Source organism: Hyperolius riggenbachi, chromosome 11 (assembly GCF_040937935.1).
Source record: "Hyperolius riggenbachi isolate aHypRig1 chromosome 11, aHypRig1.pri, whole genome shotgun sequence".
NCBI classification, from domain to species: domain Eukaryota; kingdom Metazoa; phylum Chordata; class Amphibia; order Anura; family Hyperoliidae; genus Hyperolius; species Hyperolius riggenbachi.
Genome location: NC_090656.1, coordinates 227,907,872 through 227,925,190, shown reverse-complemented (window position 1 = coordinate 227,925,190; position 17,319 = coordinate 227,907,872). Strand labels below are relative to the sequence as shown.

Genomic DNA, 17,319 nt, shown 5'->3' with positions numbered 1-17,319 from the left:
CAAAAACCATCCCCACTCATCCTTGCTTCTAATGGAAAGGTTGGTCGCAGCTCCAGAAAAAAGATCCATGTGCTGTGTGTGGCAGGAATTGATTCCTCTCTGAACAAGAGGGAAATTGATTGTTTTAGAGGATCGGATGGAAATCTTTAGCTGTATAATTAGGCAGCTATAGATGAGTGTAGAACGCAAAGGTCCCTTTGATCTCACCACCATGCCTATGGTCAGCTGTCTACATGTCAAGTCCCAAGTTCTTACCTCTATCACAAAGGAATAGTGATGCTCATTCGTGTTCCGTGGAATGGAAATTTCCGCATTTCCGATCGGAATTTGGAAATCATAAAACAGAAATCAGAAATTGAAATTCTGTGGAAATCTGATTTACATCAACTTGGTAATTTTAGCCCGATCACAGAGCTCAAAAGCATTGGACCAAGTAGAGAATGCAGAATTCTTCTGGAAAATGTTAATTTCAGATGCATTATAAGGTGGGGTTCACACTGGCAGTTTAGTGGCAAATGTATCCGTCAAAATGGATCTTATTACCGTTCGATCACATTCTTTTTGACACCATTTGCCTTCAGCTGCTTCTGTTCCATTTACCCACATCACCTCCCCCCCCCCCCCCCTCCCCCAGACCCCCATCAGAAAAGTGGATTTTTTTTAGTCTAGAATGGTCTGTTTCTTTACTAGTGTGAAGAAAAATTCCATTTTCTCATTGCCCCAATGCAGCGCTTCAGCTTCCATTTTGCTTGGCTCAGCGATCCAGAACAATTGGTGCAGGAGGAAACTTGCGGTCTGTTTAGCAGATTGGGCTGGATGGATCCTTTGAAATGGACAGTTGTGAATGGATCCATAGGTTAACACTGGATCTATTTGCATCAGTTCCGATCCGTTCCCTTCCTATCCGGGAACGGGCCATTTTTTAACGCTAATGTGAACAAGGCCTAAGACCGATTTATTTTCCATTTTTTCTGATCTCCGTTTTTTTCAATTTCCATTTTCCATTCTTTTTTCCATTTTTTGAATTCTCTGATGAAGAAAAAAACTAATAATGAAATACCCCTCGTAAATTGGAAAATCAAAATTTCCACGGAATCGGAAAAGGGCATTTCCGACCATCCCTAACAAGGAACTTTCACAAATTAACCCTGCTTTGATTCCTGTTCTAAAACCCTTTCGGACTCTCAAAAAGACAAAGCCAGGGAAGAGAGGGAAAAGAGGCGGTTCTCCTAATGGCAGCACAGAGGGATTAAAACCCGACTCTGCGTAAACTCCATCATCTTTGGTGAGAATTTTACCATGGATCTCCCACTGGCAACCCCCCCTCCAGGTGTTAGACCCCTTGAAACAACTTTTCCATAATTTTTGTTGCCAGAAACAGTCTGTGTAGGTTTTAAAATTTGCCTAGTTAAGAAAAAGTGGGGGGAAAGGCTGTGCATCCCTAAACACATGCTGCAATTGAATAGTTAATCGCACAGGCATACACCGCCTCTGCTAGACTGAAAAATGCATGCCCTGCATCCAAGACAAGTGCTAACATTTATTAAACTAGCAAGCAAACTAATGCAAGCGTAAGGCGCAAGTGTCTAGTATAATTTACTTTGCATGCAAACCATATTGGAAGCTAAAGTTCCTCCTAGTTTAATAAATGTTAGCACTTGTCTTGGATGTAGGGCATGCATTTTTCAGTCTAGCAGAGGCAGTGTATGCCTGTGCGATTAACCATTCAATTTCAGCATGTGTTTAGGGACGCGCAGCCTTTCCCCCCACCTTTTCTTAACTTTGTAACTATGTAACTGTCAGGTTAGCTGCTCCCAGCCCCTCTTTCTGAGTTTCCTGTTTGCATAATAAGTAGTAGCAGATTTGCATATGATTTGCATCTGAATTGAATGCGAAGTGTGCAGAAAGTCTATATAGGTGCTACACACTGAGCTGGTGGTCATTTCGGATGCAGCCTTAGTGGTATGCACTGGCGTTCTCCTCGCTTTAAAATTTGCCTGCCCATTGAAGTCTATGGTGGTTTGCAAGTTCGCGTTCGGTATTCGTGAATGGAAAATTCTATGTTCGCGACATCTCTAATGAGCATGTGCGCAAGGTTTTACATCTCAGAGAAGAGATCAGTTATTTTGCAGGCCTGATATACTGTCTGGCAGAATTAGAGTGGATGCTATATAGTTAGAGACAGCTAGTAGAGAAAGCTGTGTGCTACTTTATGGATGGTAGATTGCAGTCACATGAATCACATGACATGACACACTCCAACCCATTCCATGCCTGCTTCCTGTTTATGGTCTATTCTCAAGTCATGATAGTCACATGACCCCCGACCCTACTTACATGTGGCCTCTGATGCTGTAGTGCTCGTACTGCTGCAGCCTCCACCCCCTCTTTGCACAAGGATGGTGTAATTTCTTCCAGGGGATAATCCTGAGAAAGTCACGTGTGTTGCATTATTTAGGTCTCCATATATAGTGACAGTATAATAAGACACATTTCCTGCTGGTGTCGTCCAGTTCGCCACAAGAGAGTTCACCGACTGGTAACTGTTCACCAAGGCGGAAGAGATTTGTTCCGGAACTGAAATCACAATAATAATTATTATTATCATTCATTATAAAAGGACCAATATACTACGCTGGGCTGTACAATAAATATCAGTGGATGCAAATGAGAACTTAAAGGGGCACTATGGCGAAAAATTTTAAAATGTAAAATATGTGCAAACAGACAAATAAGAAGTACGTTTTTTTCCAGAATGAGACATAAATTACTTTTTTCCTATGTTGCTGTCACTTACAGTAGGTAGTAGAAATCTGACAGAAGTGACAGGTTTTGGACTAGTCCATCTCTTCATGGGGATTCTCAGCAAGGCTTTTATTCTTTATAAAGATATTCCCTAAAAAGTATTTAAACTATGATGCTGGCCAGCTTCCCTGCTCGCTACACAGTTTTTTGGCAGTTGGATGGAGCAACTGCCATTCACTAAGTGCTTTTGAAAATAAATAAATCCCTGAGAATCCCTCCATGAAGAGATGGACTAGTCCAAAACCTTTTGCTTCTGTCAGATTTCCACTACCTACTGTAAGTGGCAGAAACATAGGAGAAAAGTAATTTATGACTCATTTTACTCTGGGAGAAACATACTTCTTATTTGTTTGTTTGCACTTATTTTACATTGTACAATTTTTCGCCATAGTGCCCCATTAACATACATAACACATGCACACAAAAGGAAGAGAGACCTGATCACCCCAATATTCAGTGTACAATATGCTGGGGAAATGGGACTGTAATGGAAGGTAGGACAGTTTAAAATGCTGGAATTAATATGTGTTTGAATATGCTAGAGGTAGATGCTTGTAGGACACAGGTGTCGAACTTCAGACCTGGAGGGCCAGATCCAGGCCAGTGTTTAAGATGGATCCATCTGAAAATGGCGCCTGCGAATAATGGCGCACGGTGTTGCCGCTAATCCGTTTGCCACTTATCGCTATTTAACATTAAAGCCTTATCGTTATTTAGCGTTAAAGCCTTATCGTTATTTAGTGTTAACACACAGAACCCTCTCTGTCCCTATCCCTAACCCCTAAACCCCCCTGGTGGTGCCTAACCCCTAAACCCCCCCTGGTGGTGCCTAACCCTAACCACCCCCCTGGTGGTACCTAACCCTAAGACCCCCCTGGTGGTGCCTAACCCTAAGACCCCCCCTGGTGGTGCCTAACCCTAAGACCCCCCCTGGTGGTGCCTAACCCTAAGACCCCCCCTGGTGGTGTCTAACCCTAACCACCCCCCTGCTGGTGCCTAACCCTAACCTCCCCCCTGGTGGTGCCTAACCCTAACCACCCCCCTGGTGGTGCCTAACCCTAACCACCCCCCTGGTGGTGCCTAACCCTAACCACCCCCCTGGAGGTGCCTAACCCTAAGCACCCCCCTGGTGGTGCCTAACCCTAAGACCTCCCTGGTGGTGCCTAACCCTAAATATCCCCTGGTGGTGCCAAACCCTAACCTTGACAGTGTTACATTTAATCCATTCACCGTTTTGCAGTTAAATAACTTCTGCAGTTTGACTTATGTAGGGGGCTATTGATAAATAACATTACTGTGTGCCGTTTTTCTTCTTTTTTCCCTGTGCGCCATTATTATACTGTACTAACGATAAATAGCGATAAGCGTATCTTTTTAATGCGGCACCATTTTTATGCATAGGTGCTGTGCGCCATTATTCACTGATGCGGTTTAGGATGGACTGAGAAAGAGAGGAATTTGTTCTACCTGATGGACTGCACCTTTCCTGATTCAGACCCATCAATTAATTTGAGCCGTGTCAAAAATGTGTGAGGACCTCGGCCCATGAAGGACTGGTTTGACATCCCTGTTGTAGGAGAAAGGCAATATATAGAACAGGAGCAACACTAGTGAAGTCTTAAAATTGTGCATGAGATTAGGAATGTAGAGCAAAAAGTGGGTGGACCAGACCGTAACCACTATGTATAGAGCTCCCAGTAAATAAAGATTGCATGGCCTCCCCTAGGCCCATAGCGCCCCCCAGGGACCAGCAGACAGCCAGTAAATATCCCAGCCACCTCCTCCAACCATGCAGAGTAGTGCAGGGAGCATTGTATTTATGTGCTTCCAGCACAACAGATATCTGTGCATCACAGCAGCAGTACTCACTGGCTTCCATCACATGACCAATGTGAGTCACATGATCGGGAGCTGGACAAAGGGCAGCAGGAAGCAGGTAAATAAAACGCTTCCTACAGATGGAGGAGGAGTGGCCCCCAAAGTCCTCGGGCCCCCCTGCAATCACGGGGGAAATTCTTATGCCCATAGGTTAGATCCATACAGGATCACTGCTCCAATAGTGTGCAGCATCCCATTACTGGTTTGCAGGTTTCTTCTCTCTCAGCATAGCTGCCCCTAACTTTACAAATGCTGAATGTTCCAGATTTTCAAGACCCCAACCCAAAAGGTGGCCACTAATGATACAATTTGCCAAATGATCAACTACGAACAATTCTTCGTATGAAAGATCGGAAATGATCATTTGGAACCACTAAAGGACAAATCTCCTAACCAGTCTGATCAGATTAATGAAGTTGATCCAAATTTCAGTTCGATCCTGTCAATCTGACAACAAACAAATGACAGCGCTCATAGGCTGCAACTAAATTGTAGACCAACAGAGGCATGCAGAGCCCCACAGGGGCTAAATACATGCCTTGAATGCAAATCAGATGGAAATCATGTACTAGTCCTAATCTATAATTTGAATGCAAATTGAAGCACATGGATGCAGCTAGCCATAGGTATACTTACATGAGTTTTGTACAGCAGGAGACATTGGCAGGTCTTCCCCGAGAGGACCCGTCATCGCCGTGGGGAAGTCTAGTAGGGAATAATTTGTGCACATATTATCTATACTGAAGCTAACGTCCTCCTTTGCTGTACCTGTTTTGAATGCAAGTTGTGTATTTTAGTCCACATTGTAGAGCTCTGCACATCTATTACAGGTAGTAAATTCGGGTGCAGCCTCTGTTTGGAAGCGCTGCCAATGTCTCCTGCTGTACAAAACTCATGTAAGTATACTTATGGCTAGCTGCATCCATGTGCTTCAATTTGCACTCAAATTATAGATTAGGATGAATACATGATTTGCATCTAATTTGCATTCAAGGTATGTATTTAGCCCCTGTGGGGCTCTGCATGCCTCTGTTGGTCTACAATTCAGTTGCAGCCTATGAGCGCTGTCATTTGTTTGTCTGTTTGAAGAAATGTGTATACCATTTAATGATTAGCAGCACTAGAAAAATTCATGTTTTTATCGTTAGACTAGCGGTAGTTCTTCCCCGAGAGGACCCGTCATTGCCGTGGGGAAGTCTAGTAGGGAATAATTTGTGCAACATATTATACTGAAGCTAATGTCCTCCTTTGCTGTACCTGTTTTGAATGCAAGTTGTGTATTTTAGTCCACATTGTGGAGCTCTGCACATCTATTGCAGGTAGTCAATTCGGGTGCAGCCTCTCTTTGGAAGCGCTGCCCATGTCTCCTGCTATACGAAATCCTGTCAATCTGATCGCATTGGTTAGGAGATTTTTGTCCATTAGTGGTCTAAAAACGACCAATTACGATTGTTCACAGAATCATTTGTAACTGATCGTTTGGCAAATTGTTTCGTTCACCTTATCACATACACACACCCATCTACAAGTAGACCCTTCTATTCAATTCACTTTTTCTCCTAGGAGATAAACTTTCATCTTCTGCTTTAAATAACTTTTCAGCGCTCTAAAATTGTAAAAGTACCAAAAAATAGGTGGAGAAGTATTGTTAAAATTATTCTGTGCATTTTCATGCTTGCTGGGGACCTAAAGGGCATTCTATTGATATGGTGTGAAAAAGTCACCTAGGAGAAAACTTGAATTGAATAAGGGCCCATGTTTAATACAGGCAGTTTTCTCACAATGATAAGAAACACCCCCTCACCTGTGCAGGTAGCTGTAGATACCGGGTCTGATTCGGTGCTGTTATTGGCAGCTCTTGTATATACCGTGAATTTATATGTCGCTCCTGGTGTCAGGCCCATTATTGTGGCCGATTCACTAATTGGAAAGGTATTTGTTGCTGCCGGGGTTGTATTTGTCTGCAGTCTGTAGCTGTATCCACTCTTATAGTCATCTGGTCTGCTCCAAGATAAGTACACAGTAGTGGTAGAGCTATTACTGGCTTGTAGTGACTTCACAGGCAATGGCTCTACAGGAAGGAGAGCATCACATTCAATTATAGATGACAAGGAATAAACACATAAAGACCACTCTACCTCCAGACACACAATTTTATACCGACATAGAGATGGCTCGAACCTCAGATTTTGGGTTCGCGAACCACGCAATATACTTCAATGGACAGGCGAACTTGAACAACTACAAACACTGTTTCTGGCCACAAAAGTGATGGAAAAGATGTTTCAAGGGGTCTAACACCTGGAGGGGGCATGGCGGAGTGAGATCAACGCCAAAAGTCCTGGGGAGAATTCCGGATTTGAAGCACAGCAGGGTTATAAACACTAAAGGGCAGAAATCACATTGCATTCCTAAATTGGAGGCCTAAAGTTCTTGAAAACATCTTGTGTGTGTGTATACATCAATCAGGTAGTGTAAGTAGTGTACTGCTTCACATTGACAGACCAAACTCACTGTGTAACTCACCGCAAACAGCTGTTTGTTCAGTGATGGCCGTGCTGTGTCCACAATGAAGCAACAACCTTATTATCTTGGGTGTGCCCCCCAACACACTCATACAGGTCATTGCTTCATTGTGATACCCAAGCCCCTTCACTGCGGCAAGGTAACAATCACAAAGGGGAATTGGCACATGTACATGCCTTTTGTTTTGATGTTTCAGCCGCAGTGCAGCCAGAAAAACTAGGCAGGCATGTACACAAACCAGAAAAAATATTATTTTTCTTGTTAGCGGCCGCTGCTAGCAGCGGCCTTAAAAATTCAGGAATCCGCCTGGAGTCCTGGACTCTGTTGGTGGTGGCGGAGAAGGCAGTCAAGCGGCCTGCAGGCAGAGATGCTGTGTGGGGACTGACTTAGTCTTGGGGCAGGCAGCAGCAACCGGCAGGCAGGCAGAGATGCTATGTGGGGACTGACTTACTGATAACTGACTGCTGTATAATGATGAGATGAATATACTTGAAATATTATAACAAAAATCTGTTATGGAGGGCAAGTCTGCCATCCATTCAAGTGAAAGGTATGCACTGACTGGTATAATACAATGTGCAGTCACACAGATGCAGTGAAAGGTATGCACTGACTGGTATATAAAACAGTGTGCAGTCACACAGATGCAGTGAAAGGTATGCACTGACTGTGCTGGGCCTCGCACAGTATAGCAATTAGCAAGGGCCAGCTGCGACAGACAGGGCTGTATATGCAGTGTCAGTGACACACACACACACAAAAAACACATCACAAGAACATTAGCTCTCAGAAAAGTTTTTTTGTGGTGCTTTTCAGCAACAAATATCAGCAAGGAGCAAGCTAACAAGACCTAACTAATGCTTTCCCTATCTCTGCAGCAACCTCTCCCTTCTCTTACTAAAGCAAGCAGCAGACAGTGAGAAAATGGCCGATGCAGCAGCGTTTTTATAGGGGGGGGGGGGGGGGGGGTCCAGGAGGGAGTACAGCCTGATTGGCTGCCATGTGTCTGCTGACTGTGATGTAGAAGGTCAAAGTTTAGCCCAATGATGTGGTATAGGGTGCGGGTCGAACTCGCTATGTGTTGCGAACGCTGACCGTTCGGGCCATCTCTATACCGACACCGCTGTTTTTTATTTGGGTAGGACTTCCCTTGTGTCTATGTATTTCCATTGTTGCCATCAAATTCCCACTTTAAGTATAGCTCCCAATTTTTTAAGATAAGAAAGTGGGACATCTAAACCATGCCTCTGCCACACCCCTAACCACGCCCCCATAACGCCCCTAGTCAGGTATACTATAAAAATGTTATATGAAAAATGTTATTTTATAATTCAAACCACACTGGTCCTTTCTATCCTGGTTCAATATCCTTCCTTAGGAAATTTGAAAGTAACAAATATATCATTTTAAAGGATAGGAATAAAGTTTAGAGTCAATTAAATACATTTTTCAGTACAAAAATTACATATATTTACATATATCTGTACATCAGTCCTGAAAGAGGGACAAATGAGGAAGAAAGAGGGACAGAGGGACGGGGTTCCCAAATAGGGACAGTTGCTAGCTATGCTTTAAGATCTCTAGATCCATAAAGGGGTGATATGATTGATAACAAGAGCAATCAGTAGTGTGTGAGATTGCTTAGTACTATCGGCTGATTGCTCATCATGTAGAGACTTACTTGTGACCACCCATCTGGTGACAGCTGTGCTCTGATACCCCCGGACCCCCACTGTCACCACTGAGATGGTGTAATTAATCCCGGATGTCAGGTTCTGAAGGGTGACATTCGCTGTGGTACTTGTAGTGCTCCCAGCAATGGCAGATGGAGAGGAGGACTTCCAGTAAGTGACATTATAGGATTTTGCCACATTGGTCATATTTGCTGCTTCTCCCCAGGATAATGCAGTGCTGTTTGTTCCAACCGCATTAAAGGTGATTATTCCTGGTGAAGTGGGATCTACAAAACAAAGACATGCTTCAACTGATACAATATTACAAGACAAAACCAGATTCTTACAGTGTTGTTGTACTTCGCTCCCAAAATATTGTATTTGTGGATGTAGTCACATAAATGATTATATATTTATAGGGAAGATGATAAAGTTTAAGGAAATGGTTGAACAAAAAACTTTAATGAAATGCAAATATACTGCTGGTTAGAGACTCACTTACTTCAGACTCAGCAATAGGACGATCAGACTTTCCATGTGCCCAGGCAGAAATTCAATACAGGTATTCCCCGGGTTACGAACGCCCAACTTATTGCAGCGGAAGATAGAGGACATCTCACCTGATCCTCGGTGGTAGAAGGTCCCCTCGTGGTGCCCGGAAGCTGCGTAGCGTCCTCTCGCTCCGTCCACTGTTCACATGCGGCGCATAATGACGCAATTAGGAAGCGCCGCCACTAGGGGGCTCTTCCTGATTGCGTCATTATGCGCCGCATGAGAAGCCAGAAGTCGCCGGGGAACAGTGGGCGGAGCGAGAGGACAAGCTGCGCAGCTTCCGGGCACCACGAGGCGACCTTCTACTGCCGAGGATCAGGTGCGATGGCCTCTATTTACCATTCGCTGCAATAACTCTGCATTTTAAATGGGGGAAAAAGTGGCTGTCCCGACTTAAGGACAGATTCAGGTTAAGAACGAGCAGGCAGTCCCTATCTCGTTCGTAGATCATATTCAGGAACTGATTTCATGATTAGTGATGAGTGAAAATACCAATAGTCTTTTTGCATACATTTTCACAAAAATAATGGTGGTAAATTCAACTTTTGAGTGAAAATGCCATCAGAAATCATTTTTAATAAGTTTGTGATTTTTTTTTAGCATTCATAGTAAATTTTTGCGTTAAAAATAAAGAAATGTTGTGCTTTTCACAAATTTTCACTGTAAAATACAGATTTTTCATGCTTTTTGTGAATTTTCACCATATTGCAAATATAAGGTGCATATTGCGAAAATACAATGCATATTGGTGAATATTCTCTCAAAATCAAGAATGGCATTTTTGATGTGAAAATAGATTTGGCAAAAATTCAACAGCAACACTGTTCATGATATTTTGACACTTAGCTGTGAAAGCACTGTACCCACATCCTGTCCTGTGCTGTCTGACCCTGATTCCTGTAGAAATATTCACTAAATAGAACAAATCAAAAAGGCGATTTCTGGTACAAATTGCAAGTAGAACTACAGAAACCTTGTATTCCACAAATTTAGGGAAAAAGCAGGGAGGTAACTGGGAAATATGGCACGACACAAAAACTATATACAACAAGAACCCTGTGTCATTAAAGACACTCAAGGTAACAAGGTAACAGGTTTCCAAAACTGTATACATCTACCACACAGCAGGGACCAGATAGACTTCAGAGCATCCTGGAGAAGCTCCCAGTTTAAAATTATTGGCAACACAAATCGACTTTTTGAATAAGGCAGTGGAGGTGCAGGAGGTGAGGGGGGCTACAAAGTCCCTTTCAAATCAAAAGATCAAATTGCAGAACACCTGACCAAATTATATAACACTATTTTGGAGAAATCAGTGTACCCAGATTCTTGGAATACTGCTTTCATAAAACTGTTACCAACAGATGTCAAGGATCTGAGTAAAGTGGCCTCATATAGGCCAATCTTGCTCATAAATAAGGATGCAAAAATTCTCTCCAAAATATTAGTGGACAGATTAGCAGGGATAATGCCGTCTCTTATTCATGCTAACCAAGTTGGTTTTATCAAAGGACGCTCGGCAGTTACCAACTTCAGAATAGTAATAACCATAATGGAGCATGTGAGAGCTTCTCCAAATTCCTTTAAATCAGCGGGCCTTCTTTTGCTTGATGCAGAAAAGACCTTTGACAGCATGGAGAGGGAGTGGATGCTAGGGCTGAGAACGGTGCAGGCAATGTATCAGAGACCGCATGCGAGGATAACAACTAGGGGTTTCCTGTCTGACCCCTTCCCGTTGAAAAGAGGTGTTAGGCAAGGATGTCCTCTATCTCCCTTGCTATTTGACATAGCTCTGGAGCCTTTAGCTGCTCAGTTGCAACTACATATACAAGGGATAAATATAGGTGAGCTCCCGGTACAACAGGCTTTGTTCACCATTGACATTCTCTTGTTCCTCAATGATCCAATAAAGCAGATTCCCCGGGTCTTTCAAATTCTGAAAGAATTTGAAGCACTATCTGGCCTTAAAATTAATAAGAACAAATGTGAGCATATACCTTTATCTCAGCCAGTTGATCAGAGGGGGTGGAAGGACTTGGGGGTTCGTTTAGCACCTAATTTTATAAAATATTTGGGCATTACAATTCTGAGGGATCCTACACAGATCTATACTCTTAAAGGAATACTATCGATACCCAAGTGTTCTAAAATGACAGTGTGCAAATAATGTCTAAGTAGTAGTGTAAACATTTTCCTACTTTTCATGTTAAATATCAAATGCAAAACTGTAATTTATTGAGGGTAGGATTTAGCTATATTGGGACAAATCAATTGCAGAAGGGGTGTCTGCTTCAATGCACAGCCTGAGTTGCATATCAGACTACAGAAAATAAATATCAAACATATCAAACTCTGAAAGCTAAAACAGTATGAAAAGCTGTGACAATTAGTTACATTTCCTCTGCTCTCTTCAGACACTTCAGTCAGAAACAGAGCTCCCAACAGCTGCAGCGCCTGTGTCCTGTCTCTCTCTGTCACACACAGAGCTACACATAGAGTTAACTGATCAAGTGTGAGGGGAATTTCCCCTCTCCTCATGGCTCAGTCAGCCATCAGTTTTGGCGTCAGTAAAGTTTGAAAGTATTTTGCTAACAGTAAACAAAGAAGTTGCTACTAAAATGTATACACCAGTACTTAGCTGCACTTCCCAAACAATTCCTGTGTCAATTGAAAAAAATATGTGAATCGATAGTATTCCTTTAACTATTCTGATTTATTCCAGCATATTAGAGCACAACTTGAGAGATGGCACACTCTTCCAATAGGCCTAGCGGAAAGGGTCACTTCGATAAAAATGACCACAATGGGGAGTCTATTATATCCCATGCAGACAGTCCCACTTCTCATACGTCACCAGGATGTTAAAATGTTGGAGTCAGCTTTCACCAAATTCATTTGACAGGGCAGAAAACCTCTGGTGGCACTCTCTAAACTCCACCAGGCAAAAGCCATAGGGGATATGAATTGACCAAATATCAGACAGTATAATCTTGCATCCCTTCTGCATCACGTCCAGGATTGGATAAGTGGCACAAATAAGTACTCCAATTTTTTCCTATAATCGGAAATCGTTAAACCATGGTCTCTCCCTGGCCTCCTGTATTCCAAGCTTTTTGAACTGTCCCTCCGACTCTGACAAAACGTTATATTTAGGGTCACAATTCAGACATGGAGAGCCATGTGTAAGAAGCTACACCTCCCATGCTTCATTTCAAAATATATATCTATATGGGGTAATCCACATTACCCAGCAAGCATTGGCCAAAAGCAATTCTCTGACTGGGACTTCAAAGGGATAAACAAACTAGGTAATCTATTCAATTTGGTAACTGGAAAATGGCTATCAATTTGAGAACTTTCTATGAAATACACTATCATTAAGGCAGTCTTCCTCCCTATTATGCAGCTGTATTCCATGGTCCAATCACGTCTGTCTGATATAAAGTGCATAGCACTACCAACGGCTTTTGATAGTATAATGAATCCCGGAGGCTGACTAAAAGCAATGTCAGATTTCATGAGAGCATTAGCACATTTAGACGAGGACAAGGTTAGCAAAATGGCCTTCAGGAAGTGGCAGGAGGACTTAACAGATGAGGGAGTAGAAGGAAAAATCATACAGAGGTGAAAAGAGTTTAGAAATCATATTAAAATGAACAATACAGAACATTACATTGTTTCTTTATACATAAGGCAAAATATGCCTTTAACATCAAATACAGAATCCCACCAAGCCCCCTGAGTGCCCCAAATGCAAGTTCCCAAATACGAACTTAATGCATTGTATCTGGTCATGCTATGCTATTGATCACTTCTGGGATAGAGTCAAAGAATATGCAAATCAAAAAGTGTGTAATAAGAATGTGGGTAAAAATGCTCTGTTGTGTCTGTTTAAAGAGGGACTCCAGTGAAAATAATTTAATAAAAAAGTGATTCATTTTTACAATAATTATGTATAAATGATTTAGTCAGTGTTTGCCCATTGTAAAATCTTTCCTCACCCCGATTTACATTCTGACATTTATCACATGGTGACATTTTTACTGTGGGCAGGTTATGTAGCTGCTGCTAGCTCTTTTGGCAGTTGGAGACAGCTGTAAACAGCTATTTCCCACAATGTAACAAGATTCACAGAGAGAAAACTGCCAACAGTACCTCAGTCCTCAGAGCTTCTTGTGGGAGGGGTTTCACCACAATATCAGTCATACAGCGCCCCCTGATTGTCTGTTTGTGAAAAGCAATAGATTTCTCATGTAAAAGGGGGTATCAGCTAATGATTGGGATAAAGTTAAATTCTTGTTTGGAGTTTCTGTTTAACCATTTTGCTAAACTGAAGCCGTTGGCACTTTATCACATCATACTAGCAGTTGCTGGAAGAGTGATTTTCCAGCACTGGCTTTCCCTACACCATCCTACAATGTTGTCTTTAACAAAAGATATGCTTGCCCTGTTCACACTGGAAAAGCTTCACAGCTATCAATCCCTAGAGGCTTGCACCAAAAGTTTTTTTCCAACATGGAGAAAATTCATTCTACACCCACAGAAAATAACTCTTTAATGGGCCATTTTACCTTAATGTCATGGTATTGCCTGGAAGATATAGGTGGTAGCTTGGGTGCTCTTGAGTAAAAAAAGTGATATTATGATCTGCAGTGGTGCTCACCGCCAGGTCGTGATCACGCTTACGGGTGGATTCACAACCATTTTGACGCATTCCGCCTCAGACACGCTAAGCCGTGAATAGATTTTCAACCACGAAAATCTACTTCGGCTTCGCGTGAATGCGGACAGAAATCCGCATTCACGCTCGTGAAACCCGGCGCTGAAGTCGTGGTTTGCGGAAATGTGTCAAACTATGCGGAAGTGACACATTGCAGGCCAATCAGAGTGCCCCAGCCAGGCCCTAGCAACCAATCACAGGAGGGGAGCTATGCCCTCCCCTCCTGAATATAAAGCGGCGGCCATGATGGAAAAGCTCTGTCCTTGCTAGACTGTGGTGCTGAGAGGATTATCTCCAGGCCATTGTTGTTTGAGCAAGTGCATTTATTGTGTTAAAAACAAAGCGTTTTTTTTTGCTAACACTGCTCTTATACTGTACACAGTTAGCTAGTCAGTGAGTGATTGCTGTAGTTAGTTGTAGTCAGTGTAGTGTAGTGGGAGTGTGGGAGTCTAGTGATTATTTAACTGTGTGTAGTGCAGGCAAGTTCAGTGCTGCAGTGTAGTCAGTGTAGTGGGAGTGGGGATTATCTGTGTGTAGTGCAGGCAGGCAGGTTAGTGCAGCTGCAGTGTTCACTTGTATATTCCAGTGACAGTTATACACTTGTACTATTTGCAGGCAGCCAGTCACACCGCCGGCGCCACCACTCTCTGCCAGCGCTGTTCATTCATTCTGTCAGTGACCTTGTGCCGTGCCCAGTGCCCACTGCTCGCTCGCTGGCATATGAGCATCTCATTACACAGTGTGACATCCTTGTGTGCCCACTGCATCCTTCAGTGACCTTGTACTGTGCCCACTGCATCCTTCAGTGACCTAGTTGTATATCCAGTGCCCACTGCTGTGCCCACTGCATCCTTCAGTGACCTTGTACTGTGACCACTGCATCCTTCAGTGACCTAGTTGTATATCCAGTGCCCACTGCTGTGCCCACTGCATCCTTCAGTGACCTTGTACTGTGCCCACTGCATCCTTCAGTGACCTAGTTGTATATCCAGTGCCCACTGCTGTGTCCACTGCATCCTTCAGTGACCTTGTACTGTGCCCACTGCATCCTTCAGTGACCTAGTTGTATATCCAGTGCCCACTGCTGTGCCCACTGCATTCTTCAGTGACCTTGTACTATGCCCACTGCATCCTTCAGTGACCTAGTTGTATATCCAGTGCCCACTGCTGTGCCCACTGCATCCTTCAGTGACCTTGTACTGTGCCCACTGCATCCTTCAGTGCCGTTGTACTGTGCCTGGTGCATCCTTCAGTGACCTTGTACTGTGCCCACTGCATCCAGTGATTCATTACTAGCAACATGTCTGGCAGGGTTTCGCGGGGTGAGAGGAAAGGGAGTTCAATTGCCTCAGCCACTTCTGGGACTGTTCCACGTCCAGGGAGAGGACGCCCAGCTGTACGTGGTCGTGATGCAGCAGAAAGGGGGCAGCAAAGCCTGGGCCGAGTCAGCGGACCCCATTGTCCAAATATTTTAAAGTTTCTGGTCCCCGTGTGGTGGTTGAGCAAATGGAACCTGACGTACTCATGGACATCATGACTTCCTCCCAGACCTCTACTGTGAGCACCACTCCAAGCAGCAGCAGCAGCAGCAGCCCACGTCCCACGCTTGTTGTGACATCCACCCCAGCACCCACTGGTCAGCAGCCCTCCCAGGATGACAGCGTTCTGTCCCTCAGTCCGGCTTCTGGGGACCTGCTGATGCAAGAAGCTCAGGACTTACTGGGGACCGATGTGGCAGAGATTGAGATCGGGCCACAATCACAAGCGTTGTTGAGTTCTGGTGATGAAGAAGAGGGGTCTGTGTCTGGGGATGTAGGGACAGAAGAGGAGGCGGGAGAGTCAGAGGAAGAGCTGGATTATGATGATGCTGCTGATGCTGCTGATGATGACGACGTTGTGGACCCTAACTATGTGCAGCCTGCTGAGTCCGTGGAAGAATGGTCAGAAGCAGAGCAGGATGACGAGTCACCTCGGCCTAGGCAAGGATATCGCCATATGTCAGGCAGGGGCAGGGGCATCGGCAGCAGTGGGCGTGGAGGAAATAGACAGGACACTGCTTCAGCCGGCACCACCACCATGCAACCCCCGGCAACTACTACCACACATTGTTCCGCTGCTGCTAGTGGGGGCCGCAGTAAATTAAAGTCACCAGTGTGGGATTGCTTTGAGGAATGTACTGATGACAAAAGGTATGCGGTGTGCAGGTTATGCAGCAAAAGATTGAGCCGTGGGAAAAGTCTGAGCAAGATGGGTACCTCATCCCTCCAGGGCCACCTGAGAAGCCGCCACTGCCGCGAGTACGCGGACTTTAAGAGGAAGCAGGCACTGCTGGCAGGGGTTCCTGAGAGCAGAAGGCCCACCAGCGCAGCAGCATCATCCCTTCCTTTAGGGTCGTGAATCCCCCACAGCAGCAGCAGTAGTAGCACGCAAGCGCTCTTCCACCTCGGCTACTCAGGACACAGACATTGAGGCTGGCAGCCAGTGTTAGTCTCTCTCCTCTGTCTCCCCTGCATCCCAGCGTCGTCAGACCCTGCTGAGCGACACCTTTCAGGGTCTGACCAAGCCTCTGCCTCCAAGCCACAGGCGGATCCGCAAACTAAATGGCTTGCTGGCCCGGGCCATGGCATCACAGCTGCTTCCCTACACCCTGGTGCAGGAGGGGAGCGCCATGCGGACGCTGCTCCAATTTGGCATCCCCGAGTGTCAAGTCCCCAGTCGCCACTATTTCAGCAGGAGCGCGATCCCAGCACTCCACAAGTTTGCGGTGGAAAACGTGGCCCGTTCCCTGGACTACTCTGTGGGCAAGCGGGTCCACGTGACCATGGACTCGTGGAGTAGCAGATTTGGGACAGGTCGCTACCTGTCCTTTACGGCCCACTGGGTGACACTGATGGAAGGGAGGGAGGACAAGAGCGCATCAGCCCAGCTAGTGGTGCCACCACGCGGGATCAGGGGGGATGCAGAAGGGTCCTGTCACGACACTCCCTCTGCACCCGGAAAGCAAGCCCGCCTCGGCAGCAGCAGCGCCAAGCCTCGGCACTGCCAAGCCCTTTTAAAATTGGTGACCCTGGGGAAGGAGAGGCTTACGGCCACCAACGTCCTGGCCGCCCTCAGGAAGCAGGAGTGGAGGTGGCTGACCCCCAGAGGCCTGGAAGTGGGGTATGT

The 17,319-nt window shown here is 44.8% G+C and overlaps 1 protein-coding gene across 1 annotated transcript in view; it reads right to left on the bottom strand.

Annotated features, from left to right (window-relative positions):
- Positions 1–17,319, bottom strand: part of LOC137538235 (uncharacterized) — a 197,426-nt gene that overhangs the window by 124,628 nt on the left and 55,479 nt on the right. The window contains exons 8-10 of the mRNA XM_068260284.1: positions 8,891–9,169; positions 6,488–6,754; positions 2,338–2,577 (exon numbers count right to left, since the gene is read on the bottom strand). Coding sequence (XP_068116385.1) covers positions 2,338–2,577; positions 6,488–6,754; positions 8,891–9,169 — 786 coding nt within the window. The remainder of the gene's footprint in view (positions 1–2,337; positions 2,578–6,487; positions 6,755–8,890; positions 9,170–17,319) is intronic.